General features: G+C 53.8%; 8 protein-coding genes across 8 annotated transcripts, besides 2 other annotated features; 3 read left to right on the top strand and 5 right to left on the bottom strand.

Annotated features, from left to right (window-relative positions):
• Window positions 1–127: 127 nt before the first annotated feature.
• Window positions 128–881: a sequence feature (repetitive element).
• A 1,122-nt stretch (window positions 882–2,003) lies between these two features.
• CYME_CMT646C (hypothetical protein) lies at window positions 2,004–2,714 on the top strand (the record flags this gene model as incomplete). The annotated part of the gene is made up of 1 exon (XM_005539391.1): window positions 2,004–2,714. The coding sequence occupies one exon, from the start codon at window positions 2,004–2,006 to the stop codon at window positions 2,712–2,714; it is 711 nt and encodes a 236-aa protein (XP_005539448.1).
• A 759-nt stretch (window positions 2,715–3,473) lies between these two features.
• CYME_CMT482C (hypothetical protein) lies at window positions 3,474–4,232 on the bottom strand (the record flags this gene model as incomplete). Its single annotated transcript, XM_005539390.1, has 1 exon — window positions 3,474–4,232. The coding sequence occupies one exon, from the start codon at window positions 4,230–4,232 to the stop codon at window positions 3,474–3,476; it is 759 nt and encodes a 252-aa protein (XP_005539447.1).
• Window positions 4,233–5,195: 963 nt separating this feature from the next.
• Window positions 5,196–5,945, bottom strand: CYME_CMT481C (similar to p53-related protein kinase; the record flags this gene model as incomplete). Its single annotated transcript, XM_005539389.1, has 1 exon — window positions 5,196–5,945. The coding sequence occupies one exon, from the start codon at window positions 5,943–5,945 to the stop codon at window positions 5,196–5,198; it is 750 nt and encodes a 249-aa protein (XP_005539446.1).
• Window positions 5,946–6,197: 252 nt separating this feature from the next.
• Window positions 6,198–6,959, top strand: CYME_CMT480C (hypothetical protein, conserved; the record flags this gene model as incomplete). The annotated part of the gene is made up of 1 exon (XM_005539388.1): window positions 6,198–6,959. One exon carries the CDS (start codon window positions 6,198–6,200, stop codon window positions 6,957–6,959), a length of 762 nt encoding a protein of 253 aa, XP_005539445.1.
• An 892-nt stretch (window positions 6,960–7,851) lies between these two features.
• On the bottom strand, window positions 7,852–8,940 carry CYME_CMT479C (similar to transcription initiation factor TFIID, subunit TAF7; the record flags this gene model as incomplete). The annotated part of the gene is made up of 1 exon (XM_005539387.1): window positions 7,852–8,940. The coding sequence occupies one exon, from the start codon at window positions 8,938–8,940 to the stop codon at window positions 7,852–7,854; it is 1,089 nt and encodes a 362-aa protein (XP_005539444.1).
• A 248-nt stretch (window positions 8,941–9,188) lies between these two features.
• Window positions 9,189–10,625, top strand: CYME_CMT478C (hypothetical protein, conserved; the record flags this gene model as incomplete). Its single annotated transcript, XM_005539386.1, has 1 exon — window positions 9,189–10,625. The coding sequence occupies one exon, from the start codon at window positions 9,189–9,191 to the stop codon at window positions 10,623–10,625; it is 1,437 nt and encodes a 478-aa protein (XP_005539443.1).
• Window positions 10,626–13,829: 3,204 nt separating this feature from the next.
• On the bottom strand, window positions 13,830–14,564 carry CYME_CMT477C (20S core proteasome subunit beta 6; the record flags this gene model as incomplete). The annotated part of the gene is made up of 1 exon (XM_005539385.1): window positions 13,830–14,564. One exon carries the CDS (start codon window positions 14,562–14,564, stop codon window positions 13,830–13,832), a length of 735 nt encoding a protein of 244 aa, XP_005539442.1.
• Window positions 14,565–16,295: 1,731 nt separating this feature from the next.
• On the bottom strand, window positions 16,296–17,809 carry CYME_CMT476C (probable phosphate transporter Pht2; the record flags this gene model as incomplete). Its single annotated transcript, XM_005539384.1, has 2 exons — window positions 16,296–16,726; window positions 16,825–17,809. 2 exons carry the CDS (start codon window positions 17,807–17,809, stop codon window positions 16,296–16,298), a joined length of 1,416 nt encoding a protein of 471 aa, XP_005539441.1.
• Window positions 17,810–18,035: 226 nt separating this feature from the next.
• Window positions 18,036–18,434: part of a sequence feature (possible transcribed region) that runs on past the window's edge.

Below are 18,434 nucleotides of genomic sequence, written 5' to 3'. Positions count from 1 at the left end.
GTAGTGGCGAGAAACCCGCTCTAGACAAGAAGTCTTCAATTGAGGTGCAGACGCCTCCTGGTCTTTTGGACAGGCCACTCACTACTGCTTCCAACTTTTTCTCATATAGTTCGACTTTGAGAGGCTGTCCAACAAAGTTCTCTCTTGTCGACGCTGGAGGTATTTTCTCCAGCACCGCACACTTCCTGATATTGATAGCTGGGTTAACGTCTCGGTTCACGAACTCCATCCGCTTCTTGCCGTCACTCGTTGTACTCACTAATGCAAGAAGTCCTGGAACTTTTGCCCTCCTTTCCATTTGCTCCTCCGTCAGCGATCCGTACTTTGCTATTTCCTCAGGGCTGCTCTGGCACTTTTCCATCTCCACTCTCTGAAGTGTACATCCCAGCTCTTGGTGTGTATACGATGCTCGAAACTCCTCTACCCGTATCGTAACGAAACGCCGTGCACACTCTTTGTACGTTCTTGTCGTTGGAGCTGGTGAACGCCCTTTCTGTGTCTTCCAGCGCCCTGCTCAATACGCTACTACGCGCCTCTGACTTTCATCCTCCTTCAAGGCACTCAACTGATTGAAAAAATTAGCAAACGCCCGCTGCCTCCCACCGTATAGATTCATTCGCAGACGAGCCCACCGGGGCTTTGTATACTCCTCCCACAGCGCATCCCAATGCGCAATGCGAACTTCCATGAATTTCCGAAAAAGCTTCAAAGTCCGCTTCTCGGCTCGTCACCTCGCTCAAAGCTGCCAGGTGCTCTTTCACTCCTGCGTTCCAAGTCTCAATTTTCTTTCTCGCATTCATTATAGCGGATGCTCGATAGTATCTCGCTCTCGATAATCTCAGAAGACGCATGGCTTTCTGACGTAAGTTGCCGTCAGCACCATCTTCCACGCGCTTGGGAGCACCGATGGTTATGATATTTGTGTTTCCGGGGTCCGCGCCAACGACAAAGTCGTTATCTGGCACCTTCCGCGCGGAACCCGGAAACACAAATATCATAACCATTGAAGCACCAAAGCGTGCGGAAGATTGTATCAACGGCAACTTACGTCAGAGAGAAATGCGTCTGTTGAGATTCCCGAGAGCGAGATACTATCGAGAATCCGGCATGATGAATGCGAGAAAGAAAATTGAGACTTGGAACGCAGGAGTGAAAGAGCACCTGGCAGCTTTGAGCGAGGTGACGAGCCGAGAAGCGGACTTTGAAGCTTTTTCGGAAATTCATGGAAGTTCGCATTGCGCATTGGGATGCGCTGTGGGAGGAGTATACAAAGCCCCGGTGGGCTCGTTTGCGATTGAATTTGTACTGTGGGAAGCAGCGGGCGTTCGCGAATTTCTTCAATCAGTTGAGCGCCCTATAGGAGGATGAAAGTCAGATGCTCGTAGTAGCGTATTGAGCAGGGCGATGGAAGACCCAAAAAGGACTACTCCAGCTCCAACGACGAGGGTATACAAGGAGTGTGCACGGCGTTTCGTTACAATACCGATAGATGAGTTTCGAGCATCATATACACACCACGCGCTGGGTTGTACACTTCAGAGGGTCGAGATGGAAAAGTGTCAGCGGAACCCTGAGGATATAAAAAAGTACGGACCTCTGACGGAAGAGCTAATGGAAAGGAGGGCGAAAGTTCGAGGATCGCTTGCATTGGTCAGTACAACCAACGATGGCAAGAAACGGATGGAATTCGTGAATCGAGGCTTTCATGCCGCAATCAATACGGAGATGTGCGGTGGTGGAGAAAAGACCTCCAGATTGGACACGAAAGAACTTAGTTGGACAACCTCTACAAGTCGAACTATATGAGAAAAAGTTGTAAGTAGTAGTGGGTGGACGGTCCAAGAAAACTGCGAGGCGTCTGCGCGTAAGTTGGTGATGTCTAGTCCAGAGCGCGGCGATCGCCACTGCAGTGCACCGCTGCCACGAGGGCTTTTTCGTGCGTGGGCGCTGGCGAACTTTCGTTTGTGAGACGAACACGCTCAAGAGACGCCTGGAATGCTTTAATGCGGCTCGCAACTTGTGAGGTACTCTGTGAAACTTGCAATAAAGCAGTTGCTCGCAAATACTGTCAAGAGTCTTGTATTTGCGATGGTTGCTGGGATTCATTTGCGCAGCGAAGTGCGTCGCAGCCGCTGGGTTCGTCCGTGACAGCGCTGCCGTTGTGCGAGCGCTGCGAGCAGGTGCCAGTCGCATATGAGACAGCTCTTTGTCTGACTTGTCAGACTGGCATAAAACCTGGAGCGTTTTCGGAGAAGATGGACTTTACTGCGTCTTTGTGGAGCAATTCACCACAGAGCACGTCGACGCCGTCTGTTACTTCGCCGCGCACAGCACAAGGTCCTTTGCAAAGCGAAGACGCTCCGGTTTGCAGCGCTCCCGAGCAGGCAGTCTCGTCGGAGGCGCTGCGATACGCGCCCGCAAACGATAAAGTTTTGTCGCACGAGCCGGCGACCAACGCCGCGCAACCCGCTGATGCGAAGCTGACGAGCGAAGAGAGCCGTGCAGTAGATAAGGGTACCCTACCCGCATGGTTTGCTCTGCTCTGCGAAGACGTTCAGCGGAGAAATGTGTGGTTCAGGCGTCGTCGGAAAAGGCGAAACGCTTCGTCTGTGGACGTGTGCCTAAGCGCGACTGCATCCAGCAGCGATCATGAGCTGGATGCTCAGCAGATAGCGAGAAAGCGCAGCGCAAAAAATCACGTTGAACCGCGCTAGCAACGCTTGATCCCAAAAGAGCATATCGTACAACTCGATCATACCCGTGCTGTTCAGGCGCCGCGAGAGTATTCCGCGACGATTTATGGCTCGATATTTAGGTCTACAAATAATATTGATCTAACTGTCTGGATGCTGCTTTGATCGGAATATGTGAATGCCCGCGATATTCCCGAAAACTGGAGCTCCTGTATTCTCACGCTGCACATAGAGTGACTTGAGCGTGACTTTTCCGAGATTTCTCCACAATCTAATATACGCACAAGGACAATGTCGCTATTCCAATGCGAACAAGGTTACGGATCCAACGACAGCAAACGTTCCGCGTTGCAAGGGCTTCATTAACCTGAACTTGAACGACTTTTTTACCATGGATCCAACGATGGCAACCTTCACACGTTGCATGTGCTTCACTCACCTGAACTTTGTGATCGGAGATGAGCGCTTGTATCGAAATAGAGCATGGCGACCGGACGTAAACACCATCGGCTCGCTGTCTTAGCGATGCCCTGCGTTCTCCAAAGCGCCCTTATTACAGGTCTTCACCAAAAGCAGCGACCACCACGATGACGACACGATTGCCGCCCTGCTTGCTTTCTGCTGCAACCGTGTGGCCGGAAAGACTCTAGATCCATCCGACCACCCATCCATCCACTCATCCATTGATGCTACACCAGAAAAACTTGGACCGCGGGAGCCTCCAAGGCGGACGCACCAATCCGAAACGCTCGCAACCGGCCTCTGTATCGTACGAAAAGCCTAGTCGAGCGAGCGGTATCGAGTGTATCGCTTCGACGGCATGATGCCGACGTCCGGTTTCCGCAACGCCGCTACCGTCTCCGCGGCTTGTTGCCGTTTCCGGAAATATTCCAGGGCCTCATTCCCAAAACATTCCAGAACTGAAATCGTAACCCAAGTCAATTTCATTCGTTGGCTCGTTGCTCGCTCTGTCGATGGCGACGCCGTGCCTTGAGCCCGTGGCGACCCAGTGCCGCCACCAGAACCCCAGGTCATACCGGGCATCCCAGAGCCGATATTCACGAGGCCATTGCAGGTGAAGTCATCTAGTGTGCAGGGTCGCATCCACTCGACAAGATAGATCTCTGCTGGTTTTGGTTTGCGAAAGCCCGGCCTGCCGAATCGTCCTCCACGCTCGGCCGTATCGAGGACAACGATCGGCAGTGAATCAACCAGCAGACGCGACGCAAGAACCGTGCATACGGACAGCGTATTTTCAGCGTCGGTAGATCCGGGCGGCACAGGGCCTCTTACAGGGGTCCCTTCGGCTGCGGAGTCGGGCAAGCGCCCGGTATTAGAGAAGCGCGGCTGTGACTCGGCTTTGTTTGCCGCTGGGACGCTCACGGAGACCAGAGACTGGCCGAGGGGGACGACCCAGCCACTGGGAACAAAGTTTTCCCAGCCAATGGGACAGCGAGGAAAAAGTGGTTCACGCGCAATCTCGTCAGACCGGCGCACAGCTCGGCGAAAGTCCAGAGGCACCCGCTGACTCGCGTCCATGCCTGCGTAACGGACTCGCTCAGTTAGGCGTGATTCCTACCGACACGCTGCCACCTTGTCAGGTGTGGAACGCGCTGCGAACGTGTCGTCCCCAAGCAAGAGCGGTCGCGAATGAGAATCGCCCTTAACCGGTGTGCCTTGCAGTTGCTCGCATACGCTGGAGCACCAAAAAACATTTTCTCGTATCTGGCGGCTGCGAAAACAGCAGTGAGAATCGTGTTCACGCGAGCTCCGCTCTCGCAGTCAAGTGCTTGCTGCTTCATCTACGCTGTGAGAAAGCGTTTTTTCTAGTTACAGGGACTCTATGACGGTACGTTTACGCTACAGTAGAGGTCTGTTGACGTGAAGCGGTGTGTTCTGCATATGCAACAGACCTTTTGGATGGATTCGGATTCTGAAAAAATACGTGTGCTGGTATTCTTGCGGTGTGTCGACACGGACGTGCGGGTTCTGCGTACCCGACAGACCTACTAAATGGTGGATTTGGATTCTACAAAACAATATGCACTGCTGTTGTAGATTTATATCGACGTACTACGGTGCATTCCATATAAGTTATCGATACGGGGCAAAAACTGAAACGCACCTTCCAGCACGCGATATGCAGGAAAGCATGCGCCCTCCCTCAACGCTGGACATATTCACATTCGAACATCGCTTCCTGTACGTACGTTGGTAGATGTTCCCTCTAAACCAAAACAATTTGCAGGTGGCGCTGCATCTTCGAGGATGCGTCCTATTCGCAGGAAATCCGGCGTTCGAGTCATACGCAGTTCAGGGCGCGAAGTACATTTTAGCCTGCACAAGCACAAGTATGTCAAACCCTCGACCAAGAGCAACAAGCATGCAACGTATAGACTGGAAACGATCACCTCGGTGCCAAAGTGTACCTCTCTGCTGTGCGAGTTTCCGGCGCTGCGGCACGCTCCAGGTGTCAGTAGTGCACTGGAGCTACCCGTGACCCTAACCGATCATTGCTCGCTTGCGTCCCCGAGCTCTAACAACATCAAGCCTTCGTAGCACGAGCTTCGCATTTTCAATTGAGGAACCCGATTCATACGCTCGCAAAACCTGCGCAAAGTACGCTGCTGCTTGCTGAACATGAACAGAAGCGAGCGCGCGCTCGAGCACATACAGGTCAACAGCTTTCGCTTCCACTGTGGTGTCGCTCTGTATAGGGTACTGCTGCGCTAACCCAAAGTCAATCACAAATACAGTGCTTTCGTTTCGGTCGGCGGACTCGCGCACAATGAAGTTGGAAGTCGTGAGGTCACCGTGGATGAGGCCCACCGCGTGTATCGCCGCTACCATGCGTCCGACTTGTTCCAACACTGCTGCTATATGCGTTGTTCCTTCAACTGATTCACGCGTGCGCAACCAGTCGCGCAGACTCAAACCCTCTATCCACTCTAGAACCAGTCGCAGCCGGTGTGGATCCACTAAGTACACTGCAGGTACGTGAACGTGCGGTAGAGACCAGGCTCGCGCGAGCGCTCGTGCCTCAGCGATGATTCTCGAGCGGTTCAGGTGTTCATCTAGCTCCGGTATGCGATAACGCTTGGGCAAACGTTGTTTAATGGCCACGTCCTGGTCACCGAAGAGCCTCGTGCGGTAGATGGTGGCTTCTGCACCCTGCGCTACGGCAGCCAGTCCAGGACTTGCAGCCGGCTGAGACGCAGGAGTTTGGCTTCCCATCTCAATCGCGTCAAACATCAACCGTCACGAGTGACTCTGCTGGTGAACATCCGCTTTAAAAACGGCAGATTTGGGCAGTGGACTTGTCTCCGGGCCAGACCGGGGTTTCGTGACCAGGGCAGCTGTCAGCAGCTGTAGCTCGCCGAACGCGAGCGAGCACGTGCATCTGAAGGTCGTTCGCCTTACCATGGTTACGGTTTCGTTCCCCGAGGTGAGGCTCTTCAACAGCCGCACGAGTTTCACCTGAAGAAACGCATAGTTGAGGAGAGCATGCACTCGTCAGGAGAGTACACCCGAGAGCGGCTGGGTTTTCTCAGTGCCATAAACGTCGCACAGCCGCTGGTCAATGGTTGTAGGACGGGGAGACGCGTGTGCTACTCGCGCAGTCGATGGAATCTGGCGACAACGAAAAGGGCTGCAAAAGTTATGATCGAATCTCAGTCAAGTTTACCGGTGGATGTCCCGCACTGCGAAGCGTTAACGCGCAGGTGGGTTCGCGACTTTGTGCTGGCGCTCCAGCTGTGCCCGTACGCGCGGGCGCCTTTTCTCGCCAACCAGGTGAGAATTGCCGTTGATGGTGCTACATCCATCCAACAAGTTGAACGAGCACTGGAGCGAGAGGCGCAAGTGCTGCAGCATGCACCAGAGGAAGCGTTGGCAACCACACTGCTCGTGTTGCCGAACTTTCATCCCCGAGACTTTGAGCGTTTCTATGCGAGCACGCTCCTTCTGGAACGACGCTGGGAGGCACGCGGCCTAAGTGATTCCTTCGTGCTGGTTTTTTTCCATCCAATGCATATGTATGCGAAGCATGGTGCCCCAGCGAACGGTTGTATCCCGGTAGACCAGTTGGATTACGAACGACGAGCACCCTTGCCCACGATCAACCTTCTTCGAGATGATCAAGTCGACGCAGCTGTGGCGTCTGGCAAGTCCACAGAGATGCTGGAGCACAATGCCGCACATTTAAGTACAATCCCACTGGAAGCATTAGAGATTCGCTTCCGATGCCTGTACAAGACGGATGCGTAAAGCGCATCAACATGGGGTCTCCTGGGAGCCGGTCTCTTCGATGCGCCATCGTTGGCCTCGAAGAGTCCTGATCTTCGCCGGAGTGGTTCAAGTCTGCACTCGATATTTGTCGAGCGTGGAGTTTGGCCTTGGTTCAGATGCGCGACTGCGCCTCTTAACAGATAACTGCACCGTGCATCGCCGTGCCGTGTTTGGGGCGTTCAAAATTACTGGTGCATCATCTCGTGCAGAAGCATTCGAAGAATCGCCAGCTCCGTTCTTTGGAAACGGTGGAATCGGTATGAGGCAAAGACGCGCAGTACGCCTTGTTCGTGGTCTGACCGTCGGACCGGACTGAACATGAAAGTAGCGCTCGATATGGTGTCTCGGTAGGTGGCCCAAGCGGTCGTCACCGGCGCCCTGTGGATTCGAGAGCGTACGCTTCAAAAGTGAATATACTGCTCTTGAGCGAGCGCTGTCTCTTGTTAACGATGCCTATGACGTAGTTTCATGAAAAGCATGTGCATCCGGATGCATGTCGTTCGTACATTGATCGAGCTGGCTATTCATCGCAGGTACATCACGCGTGACTTGGGCGCATGCGCAACCGAATACCTGCTTCATCCAGAATGAAAATGCGTTCGTGCCTGTGTATTCCGGAATATTCGTTCGTTCGTGCGCTCGTGCATCGATGTTCGTTCATACATTGCGTAACTTGCGCCAAAAGTAGGCGCTGCATTCCGTACATGTGGTGGATTGCATCCACCGGGAGACGCCCATAATCCAGCGTCTCACATCAGAACAGATCCGCTTCGATATCCACGCGGCGTGCCAGGCTAACGGTGGTGTCACCGGTTAGACGCATGACGCGCAGCAACCTGGCTTGCTTATCGACATGACGCGATAAACCAACTTAATCAGCCGCATTCAGCTGATCTAGCTCCGCTTTCGTCTGTTCCAAGCGACGCTGGACTCTTGAGCGCAAAAGAGGGTTCGCGATACGACTGATCTCCCGCTCCAGTTCCGCAATCCGCTGCTCTAAATTGCGGCGGAGAAGATCCTTTCGAGCCTGTTCCGCCTGGCGTGCGGCACTAACGGCCGTCGCAGAGGGCCTTTCTTCCGTGGTCGCGGGTTCAGAGTCCTGCAGGAGCGCCTCTTCAAGCTCAGACGCAAGCTGATCCGTTTCCGTTGGGAGAGATACCGGCGCTGCCTCACGAGGTGTTTCATTCGGCAGCTTCTCCATATTCGCCACAGAAGCACTTGCTTGGGTTATGACTGATGCTTCTGGCGGCTTTGGCATCTCCTCTTTGGGAAGCGGCACCCAGATCTCCTCCTCTACGACCTCTTCGTCAACATCCACTGAGACTGGCATCGGCCCATTCCACGGTTTTCGAAAGTCCAGCGCATACTTGATGATTTCCTCATGCTGCGCCACCTCTATCGCCGAATACTTGGGTTCTTCTGGCCGATGGCGTTCAAGGAAGCCACGACTAGCGGGCGTTAATCCGTCCCCAAGGGTCTCTTCTGTGCCGGTCGGCAGATCCTTCGGGTCTTCGTAGATCTGAAGGATTTGGTGCACGTCCGCGCACTTGTACACTGTGCGGCCGTCTAAAGTCTTCCATGACTCCACTATGCACGGAAGATCGAACATGAAGCCAAAGTGCTCTTCGTACTGCGTTTCGTTCCCGATACGAAGCGCAGCTAGACGGCCATTGCGATTTTCCGGAAAGAAAACCAACCAAAACTGTTCGGTCTTCGTCGACGCCAGCAACTGCCGCGTGCTCGCCTGACCAGTATTATCTGCAGCTAGACTGTTGCCAGCACTGGAAAACCCCTGGTCGACCGAATCAACAGCGGTGGCAGCTACTGTACGTCGCCCGCCGACGCTGGTAGTAGCGTCCTCGACAGTATCCCATGCGCTCGCCTCCAACGCGTCTCGCAAGCGCTTTGCCAGACGCTCAGGCAACCTCAGAATAAAGTGACTCTCCTGAGGCGCATCCATGCCTCCAGAAAAGCGAGTAGCACTCGAGCTCGGAAATATCGCTCAAGCGGTACAGGAATACAGCGTTCCCAAGGCGTCAGCGAGCAACACTCATTCCCGAAGCGTTCATGGCGAGGCCGTAGCCCGCGCCGCTCCACGCGTCCACCCGGACGACATATCCGGCATGTCGACGCTGGTTTGTTCCAGCGTTTTAGACCGGCGGACGACGACAAGTTTCGGAGACCGCAAGGTCGGTGTCCGAAATCGACATGTCGCCTGTTGGGCTCAGGGAGTCGTGTCCAGGCTTCGCGGGTATGTTCCCAACGCACGCTGTGAACGGAGGATTCGGACACGCGTTCCTGCGTCGCAGCAGAGCTGTGGCCATGCTTCGGAGCCGCGCGCAGAAACCGTGCTCTGTTCTAGGGCGCTCGACGAGGATTTTAGTGCGCTGCTCCGATGCGAATCCAACCGAGCGCTATGTGGTGGAGCCGGCTTCACCACCTAATGACGCCGGCGACGAGCAACTCCAGCCTGTGGCCTCCGCCTCTCTGTCACAGGCGACTTGCTGGACGCTGAGCGGCATGACGCTTAAAGAACTGGAAAACTTTGTTAGTGGCATGGGCGAGAAGCCATACCGTGCCCGTCAGTTGTACAAGTGGCTTTACCGCCCGCCAGTTGCCTCGCAGGTGGATGATATGACCGACCTTGGAAAACTCTTCCGAGAGGCACTGGCGAGCAGTGCCCGTCTGCACGCTCTTTCGCTACGCGAGGTCCGCGAAGCACAGGACGGAACACGCAAACTCGTCTATCAAGTCGACGGTGACAGCCCCGGGGCAGTGGAGTCTGTGCTCATCCCTGCCTCCGGTCGGAACACGTTGTGCATTTCCTCGCAGCTGGGATGCGCGATGAATTGTCAGTTTTGTTTCACCGGAAAAATGGGTCTGCAGAGAAATCTGACTGCAGCGGAAATCGTCGATCAGGTCACATTGACCAAGGCTCGCTACGAGTCACCGCGGCAGGCGAGCACGCAAATATCGAACATTGTCTTTATGGGCATGGGTGAGCCATTTCAGAATTTGGATAACGTGCTGAGAGCGTTGGAGATCCTGTTGGACCCCAAGGCCATGGGTCTCTCTCATCGCAAAGTTACGGTGAGCACTTCGGGTCTGGTCCCGGAGATACGACGCTACCTGCGCGAAACATCAGCGAATCTGGCGGTGAGCCTCAATGCCACAACGAATGAGGTGCGCAACTGGATCATGCCGATCAATCGAAAATATCCATTGGAAGTGCTTCTGGAGACATTGCGTGAGGAGTACGCCCGCGATGCTCGCCGCGGTGACAAAGTTTTCTTTGAATACGTGCTCCTCGGAGGAGTGAATGACTCCCTCGACGACGCGAAGCGCTTACTCAGACTGATCGCGCATATTCCCTGCAAAGTGAACCTGATTCCGTTCAACTCACATGCCGGTTCAGAGTTTCGACCAAGTCCGCTCCCGCAAATGGAAGCTTTTCGCCAGTATCTCCACGAACGAGGGGTTCTGGTGACCCTCCGCCGTAGTCGTGGTGATGATAAAATGGCGGCATGTGGGCAGTTGGGGAACCCAGGGATCGGTCGAACGCCTCCTCGCATGCGCGTACCCGATGCTTTTCAAAAGGTGCTCGGAACGGCACCGCTTCAGACGCGTAGGTCAGCAGGTGCTTAGCAAGGCTTGTCAAAGCATTGAGAGCTTCACGTCAGACAAGTCATAGATGAATCGTTTGTCTAACCTGAACAGCACACGTCTGAAAAGTGCCGCCCGCTCCCGTGGCAACGACGCCGCATGCTTCGGGAGTGCCCCGGATTATTGGATCGCAGAGGCACTAGGCATTGATCGCACGATGTCGAAAAGCACATTCTTGCGGGCACGTCTTGTGGCGTGAATTGAATATGCAGCTATTCTCGGTAAGAATGCATCGACATGGCCCAGATCTGTAGGTTTGCTGCGCCGACGACAACAGCGCTGGCAGTGGCGGCAGCGGTTTGCCACGGCATGCACGTATCGCGCTAGTGCAGCGTCTTTGGGTCAATTTCTTCGAAAACACTCTCGATGATCCCCATATATGCAGTAAAGGCAGGTCTCGAGACTCGCTCGAAATTGCTGCATTTCGTGGTCTTGCGCGTTCCGATAGTCTCCGATGGAGCGTCTACTTCTGCGTCAGATTAGAACGGAACACAGAACTGTTCGCTTTGTACATGCTTTTTGGTGTTTTTCCTAACGTGCTCAGATGGACAGTATTCATATTCAAAGTTTAGCACGTTGTGCGTACGGATTCATCCGTAGTTTTAGAATCTTCGGTTGTCGTTTTTGCGTGCTCATCTAGACTCTCTTCTGCGGGACGTCGTTCTGACCCCGGCATCGAGATGATTCGCGACGCACGCGAACAAGGATTCGTAAACTAAATAACAGGATCACCCGGTTCGGAAGTGCAAGCGTCCATCCTTTTACTGTTTCTTACGTGAAACGTATTCATAGCACGCATTCTTCATGTTTTCGATCGTTCTGTTTCAAGGTGACTCATGGGCGCTGCAATGCACGCCAGTGAATTGACGTCGAAAACAGCATCTCACAAGTTCATGCCAAAACTTGACAACATATATGATGTGGAATCATCTATTCCGTTCGAAAAACAAATCAGCCTCTCCTTGTGGCTAACGATGAAACCGCATACGACAGCAGTAGAATTCCGCAGACGGGATTCGCTCCTGAAGGCTGACGTCTCTTTGATTCGTACGGAAAAGGAGCCCGGACTCTGACGAACTTCAGTGATCGCAGCGATCGACTCCACTGGTGCATGCGTCACCGCTTGGCGTGAGGCGAGCGCAGACGGATCGAACATTCTCGGTGTACTCCCCAGTCTCGATTTTCTTTCGGTCCTTGTTTCATCATAGACAGGATACCATTCCACAAATCCTCGATCGAATGGAGCAGCATGTGCTTGCGTAATCAGCAGGCAGATTACTCACTCGGAAACCGCCCTAGAGAAGCCCGTGATCATCGAGCGATGCACCTGGCGCGGAATCCGGCGCTGGCATCGAGGAGGACCTTCTGTTCTCGTCAAGGGCATGAACCAGGCGCCAAACCGAGCGGTCACACGTCACAGGATAGCCCCTGGAGCACGTGAACCGGATACATCTGGGAAGACCTGGCCGCAGTCAACCGTCACAACAGCGAATCACGGATCGGGGCTGTATACCAGGAGCATGTGGATGGCATACGAAGCGTAGATCACAACGACGGCATGTGCACGAACCGCACTGAATACAGCTGGGGGCAGCGAAATCGGGACGTGACTGCTGACACGAACAATCCTCGACTGCTGAAAACGGAGCTCGATGGAAAGAAGAAACCGCTGTATATGAAGCTTGATATACGTGAAATGAAGAGGATTCAGTCGGATCTAACACCTGCAAACGCTGGCATTGATGACCTTCGGAAGACGCCTGAACTTCGATTTATGCATCCATGTCGAGCAATCCGTTCCATTTCATTCCAAAATCGTTGCTGCGATCATCGTTATCGTCCGTTACTCAAGAAGATTTCCGCGCTCCTCAGCGCCACTAGCCACGGTGCACCTGCACGAATCCGCACCCGCGTCCCAGCGACAAGTCGCGTGTGGGTCCCTGCTGGCATACCGCCGCGATGCTCCCTGTCCCGTGGGCCTGGCACGCAACATAGGCGGGCATGCACGGGAGCATCCATAGGGCTTCGCATCTCGCGACTCGGATTGCTCTGTTGGTGGCCGCGCTCACACCAAAGTCTCCCCGGAGACTTTGTATTCGAGCAACGTGTTTACTCGAATACGCCATTCGTGCGTGCGCCAAGAGGTACAACATCCGCTGAAACTTGGATAGATTCAGCCAGTCGGGTGGCGACGCACCCAGCCAACATCGCCGATATCCGGAGCTGAACACGGTTTTCAGTCACGCAAAACTAGAAAAGCGGTAGCAGCACATGTCCGAAAGCGGGTGCAAGTCAAGGGAACCAATCGTCCAGAATAAGTACTTCAAAGGGAATGCTGATACCATCGTATCTCCGTACGGCGAGCCAGGTTGCAGCGCGCTCAGCGTCGCATCATGTACATGAGACGGGTCGGCATACCGCGAACTGCTTGATCGATTCACGCTCTACTTGCGATGGACGGACTGGTCTAGTGCTCTCGAAAGTCAGAAGCGTCTGTGAAGCAGCGAGAAGCTATTTCCTGGTTACTGGCGAGTCTCGAGGATAAACGGGAATCAAGGTAGAGTGACAGACCTTATACTGCTCAAGGAGCAAAACAACCGCTTCAGCGGAGCGCGCTATCATTTACGGAAGGATACCCAGCTTCGAGCATGATTCGACCACGATACGCGGACCCAAGCACTGGGACATACCGTGCTAAGAATCCGCGTTAGCTGATTCCCAGTGGCACTTTGCGAGCGGCATGACCTCTCTTTGCAGTGATGCATGCCCGACGGGGTTCCACAGGTTCCGCTATGCTTTCGCACCGTCCGGTCTCCGTCCTCAACGTGCGACGCATTCAAGAGACCCGCTCCAAAAAAACATGGATGCGCCTGGGCCTAAATCACGGTGACACCAACATCGAAAATAACTCAGTGGAGACGACATGGTTCGGTGAAAAATTTAAAATTAGAAACTTTATACTCATTTTCAGAGTAGCAGCGTGCACTACTTAGCCGTTGCAGCCGATTCGGCGGCTCATGAAGACCCACAGCCACCACCACGAGAGCCACATCCAGGGCCCGCTCCATGTCATCTTCGTGAAGCGCTCAAGCCTGAGACGCACCAAATGCACCAGCTACGCTTCTGCTACCGCAAGCTACACACACGTATTCTGGTTTGCGAGCACCCAGCGTCAGTGGTACCGTGTCAATCGCGTCGAAGCTCGAAGCGTTCGCACCGAACACCGCTGGCAGTCACAGCGTAGAGTTCGAGTGCATCGCCTGTTAGAATGTCGCGTTCAGCAGCCGAGTTGAACACGTCTCGTGTCAACTCGATCGCCTCAGCGAGACTAAGAGACGCCATGCGCTGATCATCCGGCACATCGTATTTCTGGCGACCAGCGAGCTGCTGGTCCAGTACAGGTTGCACCAATGTCTGCCCTGAGCCGCTGCATACCACTTTGACTTTCTCAAATGAGCCAATTGCATCGTATCCGAAGACGAATCCCTCGCCAGTGTTCGCGTCAATACCTCCCAATACATTAAAGGCGTAAATCGGAAAAAATCGACGGCTGTATAGCGTATTGCTGAGGAGCTGTGCAATTGCGCCCAGAGACATCTCCTTCTGGTGCTGGTATCTGTAGATTTCGAGTCGAGACCGCAGGATTTTGTGAAGGTATTGTCGATCCGCGCCCATGCCTGCACTTGCGAGCACCGCCTGATCCGTAAGCTGCACAATTTTTGTAAAGTTTCGGCTTGGAATGGAGAAGCCAACAGACAAGCGAGTGTCAGCTGCAACAATAGCATAGTCACGACCCGCAAGCGCAAGAACGGTACCCCCGTTATCCACGTATGGTGACCATGTGCGCTGATGTGATACGATCTTTCTCTGCGTGTCCGAGTCGAAACTCATGGAGACAAAACCTGGGTCTGGGTGGCTCATCCTAGTAAACTAAACCTTCCGAACAATCAGGTTCGCCAACACCTTGAATCAGAAGCCGACGAGACAGCTCGTTCTGTTTCCACCGCTCCGGATCCTGGAAAAGACACAACTATTCTGCGTCGTTTTTGGTACGCAACGTTATACGTCAAGTGAAATCCCAGAAACAAACGCTTTCGTACTGTGATGCGTCCGCGCCCAGCAGTTTGTTGCCTACGCTGCACGGTCTACTTGAATCGGTTCTGGTGAGATCTGTTGGCAACACGCAGACTACCGCTGGATCTTTCGACAGTAGTGCAAAGAAATACGAATATCGCTCTCGAATCGTCAGTCTTAGAACCGGATGAAAAAGAAGCAACGCACTCGTGAGTGTGATATAAAGGAGGCGCTGAAACGCGAGGCTGCATCCAAGGAATTCAGCCGTCGCTCAATAGCGATTAGATACATTTTGGGTCAGTGCGCTCGACTGGGGATCCTGTCTGCAGTTCAGAGGTCTCGGAGTTGCATCGCTATGAATATGTCGTAGAAAAGACTTGCAAGTATATGAGCGTCGTCCGTGCGCTTGCCTTATCCATTGCCCCCGGGAAAACGAATACTGGTAGAAAATTGGTGCAGGACTTGGCGACTTCACGATACTGGCGGTATGGTTCACTCTTTGGGGCCCAGATAATGGTATATGAAGCATTATGTCTCCCTTTGCTGGACAGTGATTCTTGGCAATAGACGAATACCAGGCAGTACCTGCTCTATCTTGAAAATCAGGGTCGGATCTGTTGGCGCTCTCGGCCTATTTCGAGCACACAACCAACGACTTTCCGACTCGAAACGAAGTGCTTTACGCTGCAGCTTCGAGTGAGCTCCCGGCAAAGTCTGCACGCCTGTCATTGCGCTAGACCACGGTGACGCTAAGCTAGGTGCAGCTCGTTAGGAGCCCGGTTCTTATCGCGAACGAGTCTATGCTTGATGAGAGCAGGCAACGAGCCGGTCGAATTAGGTCGCTCCTTGCACACACATCACAGCGGCGTATGGGAGCCATAGGTAGCGGACCGGGCTTACATGTCGCCCCGCCTTCACAGAGCTAATGCGAATGCATTTGTCGCCGCCACTGGACGTTCGCCGAGGTGCCTCTGTGCGGTTCACAGTCGCACCTTCGAGACGCTTGCCCAGACAGCATTTGGTGCCTGGGGATGCTCTTCTCGTCTCGTCTCTTCTTGGCTTGGCAGCGTTTGCCAAGACTTGCTATCAGTCGAAACTGCTTTCTCGATAACTCATATGTGAATATCAAGCTGAAAGACTACACCCGATGGCGAATAAATGCCCATGAAGTACTCGCGGGGTCTGTGGATTTGGGCATCAGGCGCCGAAGCGCTAAACTGGTGTAACTTGAGCAAATTGGCTTCCGCGAAACACGAGGCCCTGTAACAAGGGTATATCATTCAGATTCTGTTTCGAAGGAACCGTTGCAGGTCGGGTCTGTGTGATCATCCCGCCTGACCCTAAAGTACGCACTGCTCCTGGAGAGGGAAAGCGAGTTAGACTACTCTGACTCGCGAAAAGGCAGCGTCGGAGCTCGGTAGCTTCCAGAGCATCCAGAGGGCAGCGTTTCCAGGTGTGCATACGCAGCGCCCTCTGGGTACTTGACCCATGTCGTTTCCGTCTGGATCAATGGGAAACGAAAAATTCCTCACGAGGCGACCGTCTACCACGGTAAAAAGTTATCGTTTAAATGCCCTGCTACTGAAACAACCACGGAACGATCACCGATATAGACGCAGAAAGCGGTATCGTGAGCAGCCAAGCGAGCACTATTCGAACTAGCGTTCTATACTGAATCGGTTTGCCCTGCGAATACGCAGCACCAGCGACGGCTGCAACTAGAATCTGTGTCGTACTGACCGGAATACCAGCCGTTGTCGCAACCAATACGCAGAGAGTCGCCGCCGTCTGAGCTGCAAGGCCCGTTGCAAAATCCAGTTCCGCAATAGCATACCCTACTGTCTGCATGACTCGATAACCAAATAGCGTTAGACCGCACAGAATTGAAGCGCCGCCAAGGGCCAATAACGAAAGCGAGATTGCTCCCGATGCAACTGTTTCTCTATCTCCTGAATCATGTCGCGCATAGTTGATGATGTGAACCAGCGGTGCAATGCCGTTACTGACATCTGGACGTGAAGGCGCAGCACCGCGATTGCGTCACTGCATCCTCGTGGTTAGTAAGCTGTTCAGTGATTCGAAGCAATATCGCTAGATGTATACTTACCGTTTCCTCCATGCGCAAACGCCAGCGCTGCTGCCGTAAAAACCATCAAGATCCGCAAGCCTATCGCTCGACTATGAGCAGGCTCTTCCGAACTGGATTCCGCTTGCCACTCACTCGAGAAAGCGTCCTGTCCCGAATGAGGTACTCGGGACTGGCCTGGAGGCACCACTGTGTCCACGTACGGAGCGAGTAATGCTCTCCGTTTGACCAGAAACACCGTTGCAGCAACTGCAAACGCCAAACTACTCGTTGCGGCCGCAATGGGGGCCATCCAGTCCCTCAAGAGGAAACGAAGATCGGGCGGGCCTGCCGTGAACACGAAAATGGATAAAGTACCGATGATTGCGCCAGCGAGCAAGGGTAGTCCCAGAACCTCCTCGGAGATACAGCGAGCTCCGCAAATAAAATACAGCACGTAGCCGGAAAGAAAGCCTACAAACGGTGACATGGTCCAGGCGGTTAACATCGACCAGACCGCTGGCCAGTGCACCAACATGGGCGCTTCCGGTTGGCCTGAGGCAGCTGAACTCGACAAAACCCTGGCAAAGCGCTGCCGCCAGACCTGATACGCCCCGCTGGCAACAACCGCGGAAGCGGTTGCGTGGGACGCAGATACAGGCAGTGCGGCCACAGTGCTCCCCGTCACAAGGCTAAAACTCGCCAGCAGACACCCCAGGGCACCGATAGCTCGCTGACGAGCCGATCCACCAGAGACAAGTTGGGAGCTGACGTGTTCGGTCACGCTCGCGCCGGCGAAGAGCGCTCCCGCGAACTCGAAAACTCCCGCGAAAAGGATCAGAGGAGCTGCCCCTTTGATTCGTGCCCAAAGACTCGCTGGCCCTGAGTACACTGGTACATGCAATGCACCAGCACCATAGGCAGTTCCCAGTACGTTCGCAACGTCGTTGGCGCCCATCATGCAAAGGACGCCGACGGCTAGCGCTACACCGCAAACCGCGAGAACGGTTGAACCCAGGTCAAGCATTGCATAGGTCCGCACTGTGGGTCACGAAACGACACAGGTCATTGCTTCCAAGTGCACCTGAAACAAAAACTTAACTAGGTTGAATCCTAGAAACGTAGAAGAAAACTATTCAAGGTTTGCACGACAAAAGAACGGGGGACAGGTGGTGTTCGAATCGAGGCGACGCGCCGCTCGTAGGGGCATCCAGAGTAGTGTGCTGTCGAAACTGGGGCATTTGCTCTGTACCAATAGAAAGTTACTGGGAATCAGCGGTTTTCTCGATCGATTTAGCAGATGAAGATGCGTTTCATCGGGAAGGAAAAATGATTCTGCTGGAATAGATGGAATACTTTGTCTGGTGTCCAGAGGAAATGTGTCGCTCGATTCCTCCGCTGAAAGAATGGACGACGAGTGCGTACCAGTGACCGAAGGAAAAGTTCCGGATATCAAGTTGAAGCTGAAGTCTTTCCTCCGAGAGCGCTATCGCAAACGGATAAAGGCCTTCGTCTCGCGTATAAACTCATCCTGGGCTAGCGACTGGAAAAGGAAATCAACGCCCTTGCGAACCTCCGCGTGCTAAGGATTCTCTCTGGAGACCCTTGACTCGGGTCACACGATCGTTTGTTTCCCTTGCTGCTATCACAGA

The sequence above is a fragment of the Cyanidioschyzon merolae genome, chromosome 20 (assembly GCF_000091205.1).
Source record: "Cyanidioschyzon merolae strain 10D DNA, chromosome 20, complete genome".
NCBI lineage: Eukaryota > Rhodophyta > Bangiophyceae > Cyanidiales > Cyanidiaceae > Cyanidioschyzon > Cyanidioschyzon merolae.
The sequence above is the reverse complement of the archived record's forward strand: the minus strand, read 5'-3'. Positions and strand labels throughout refer to the sequence as shown.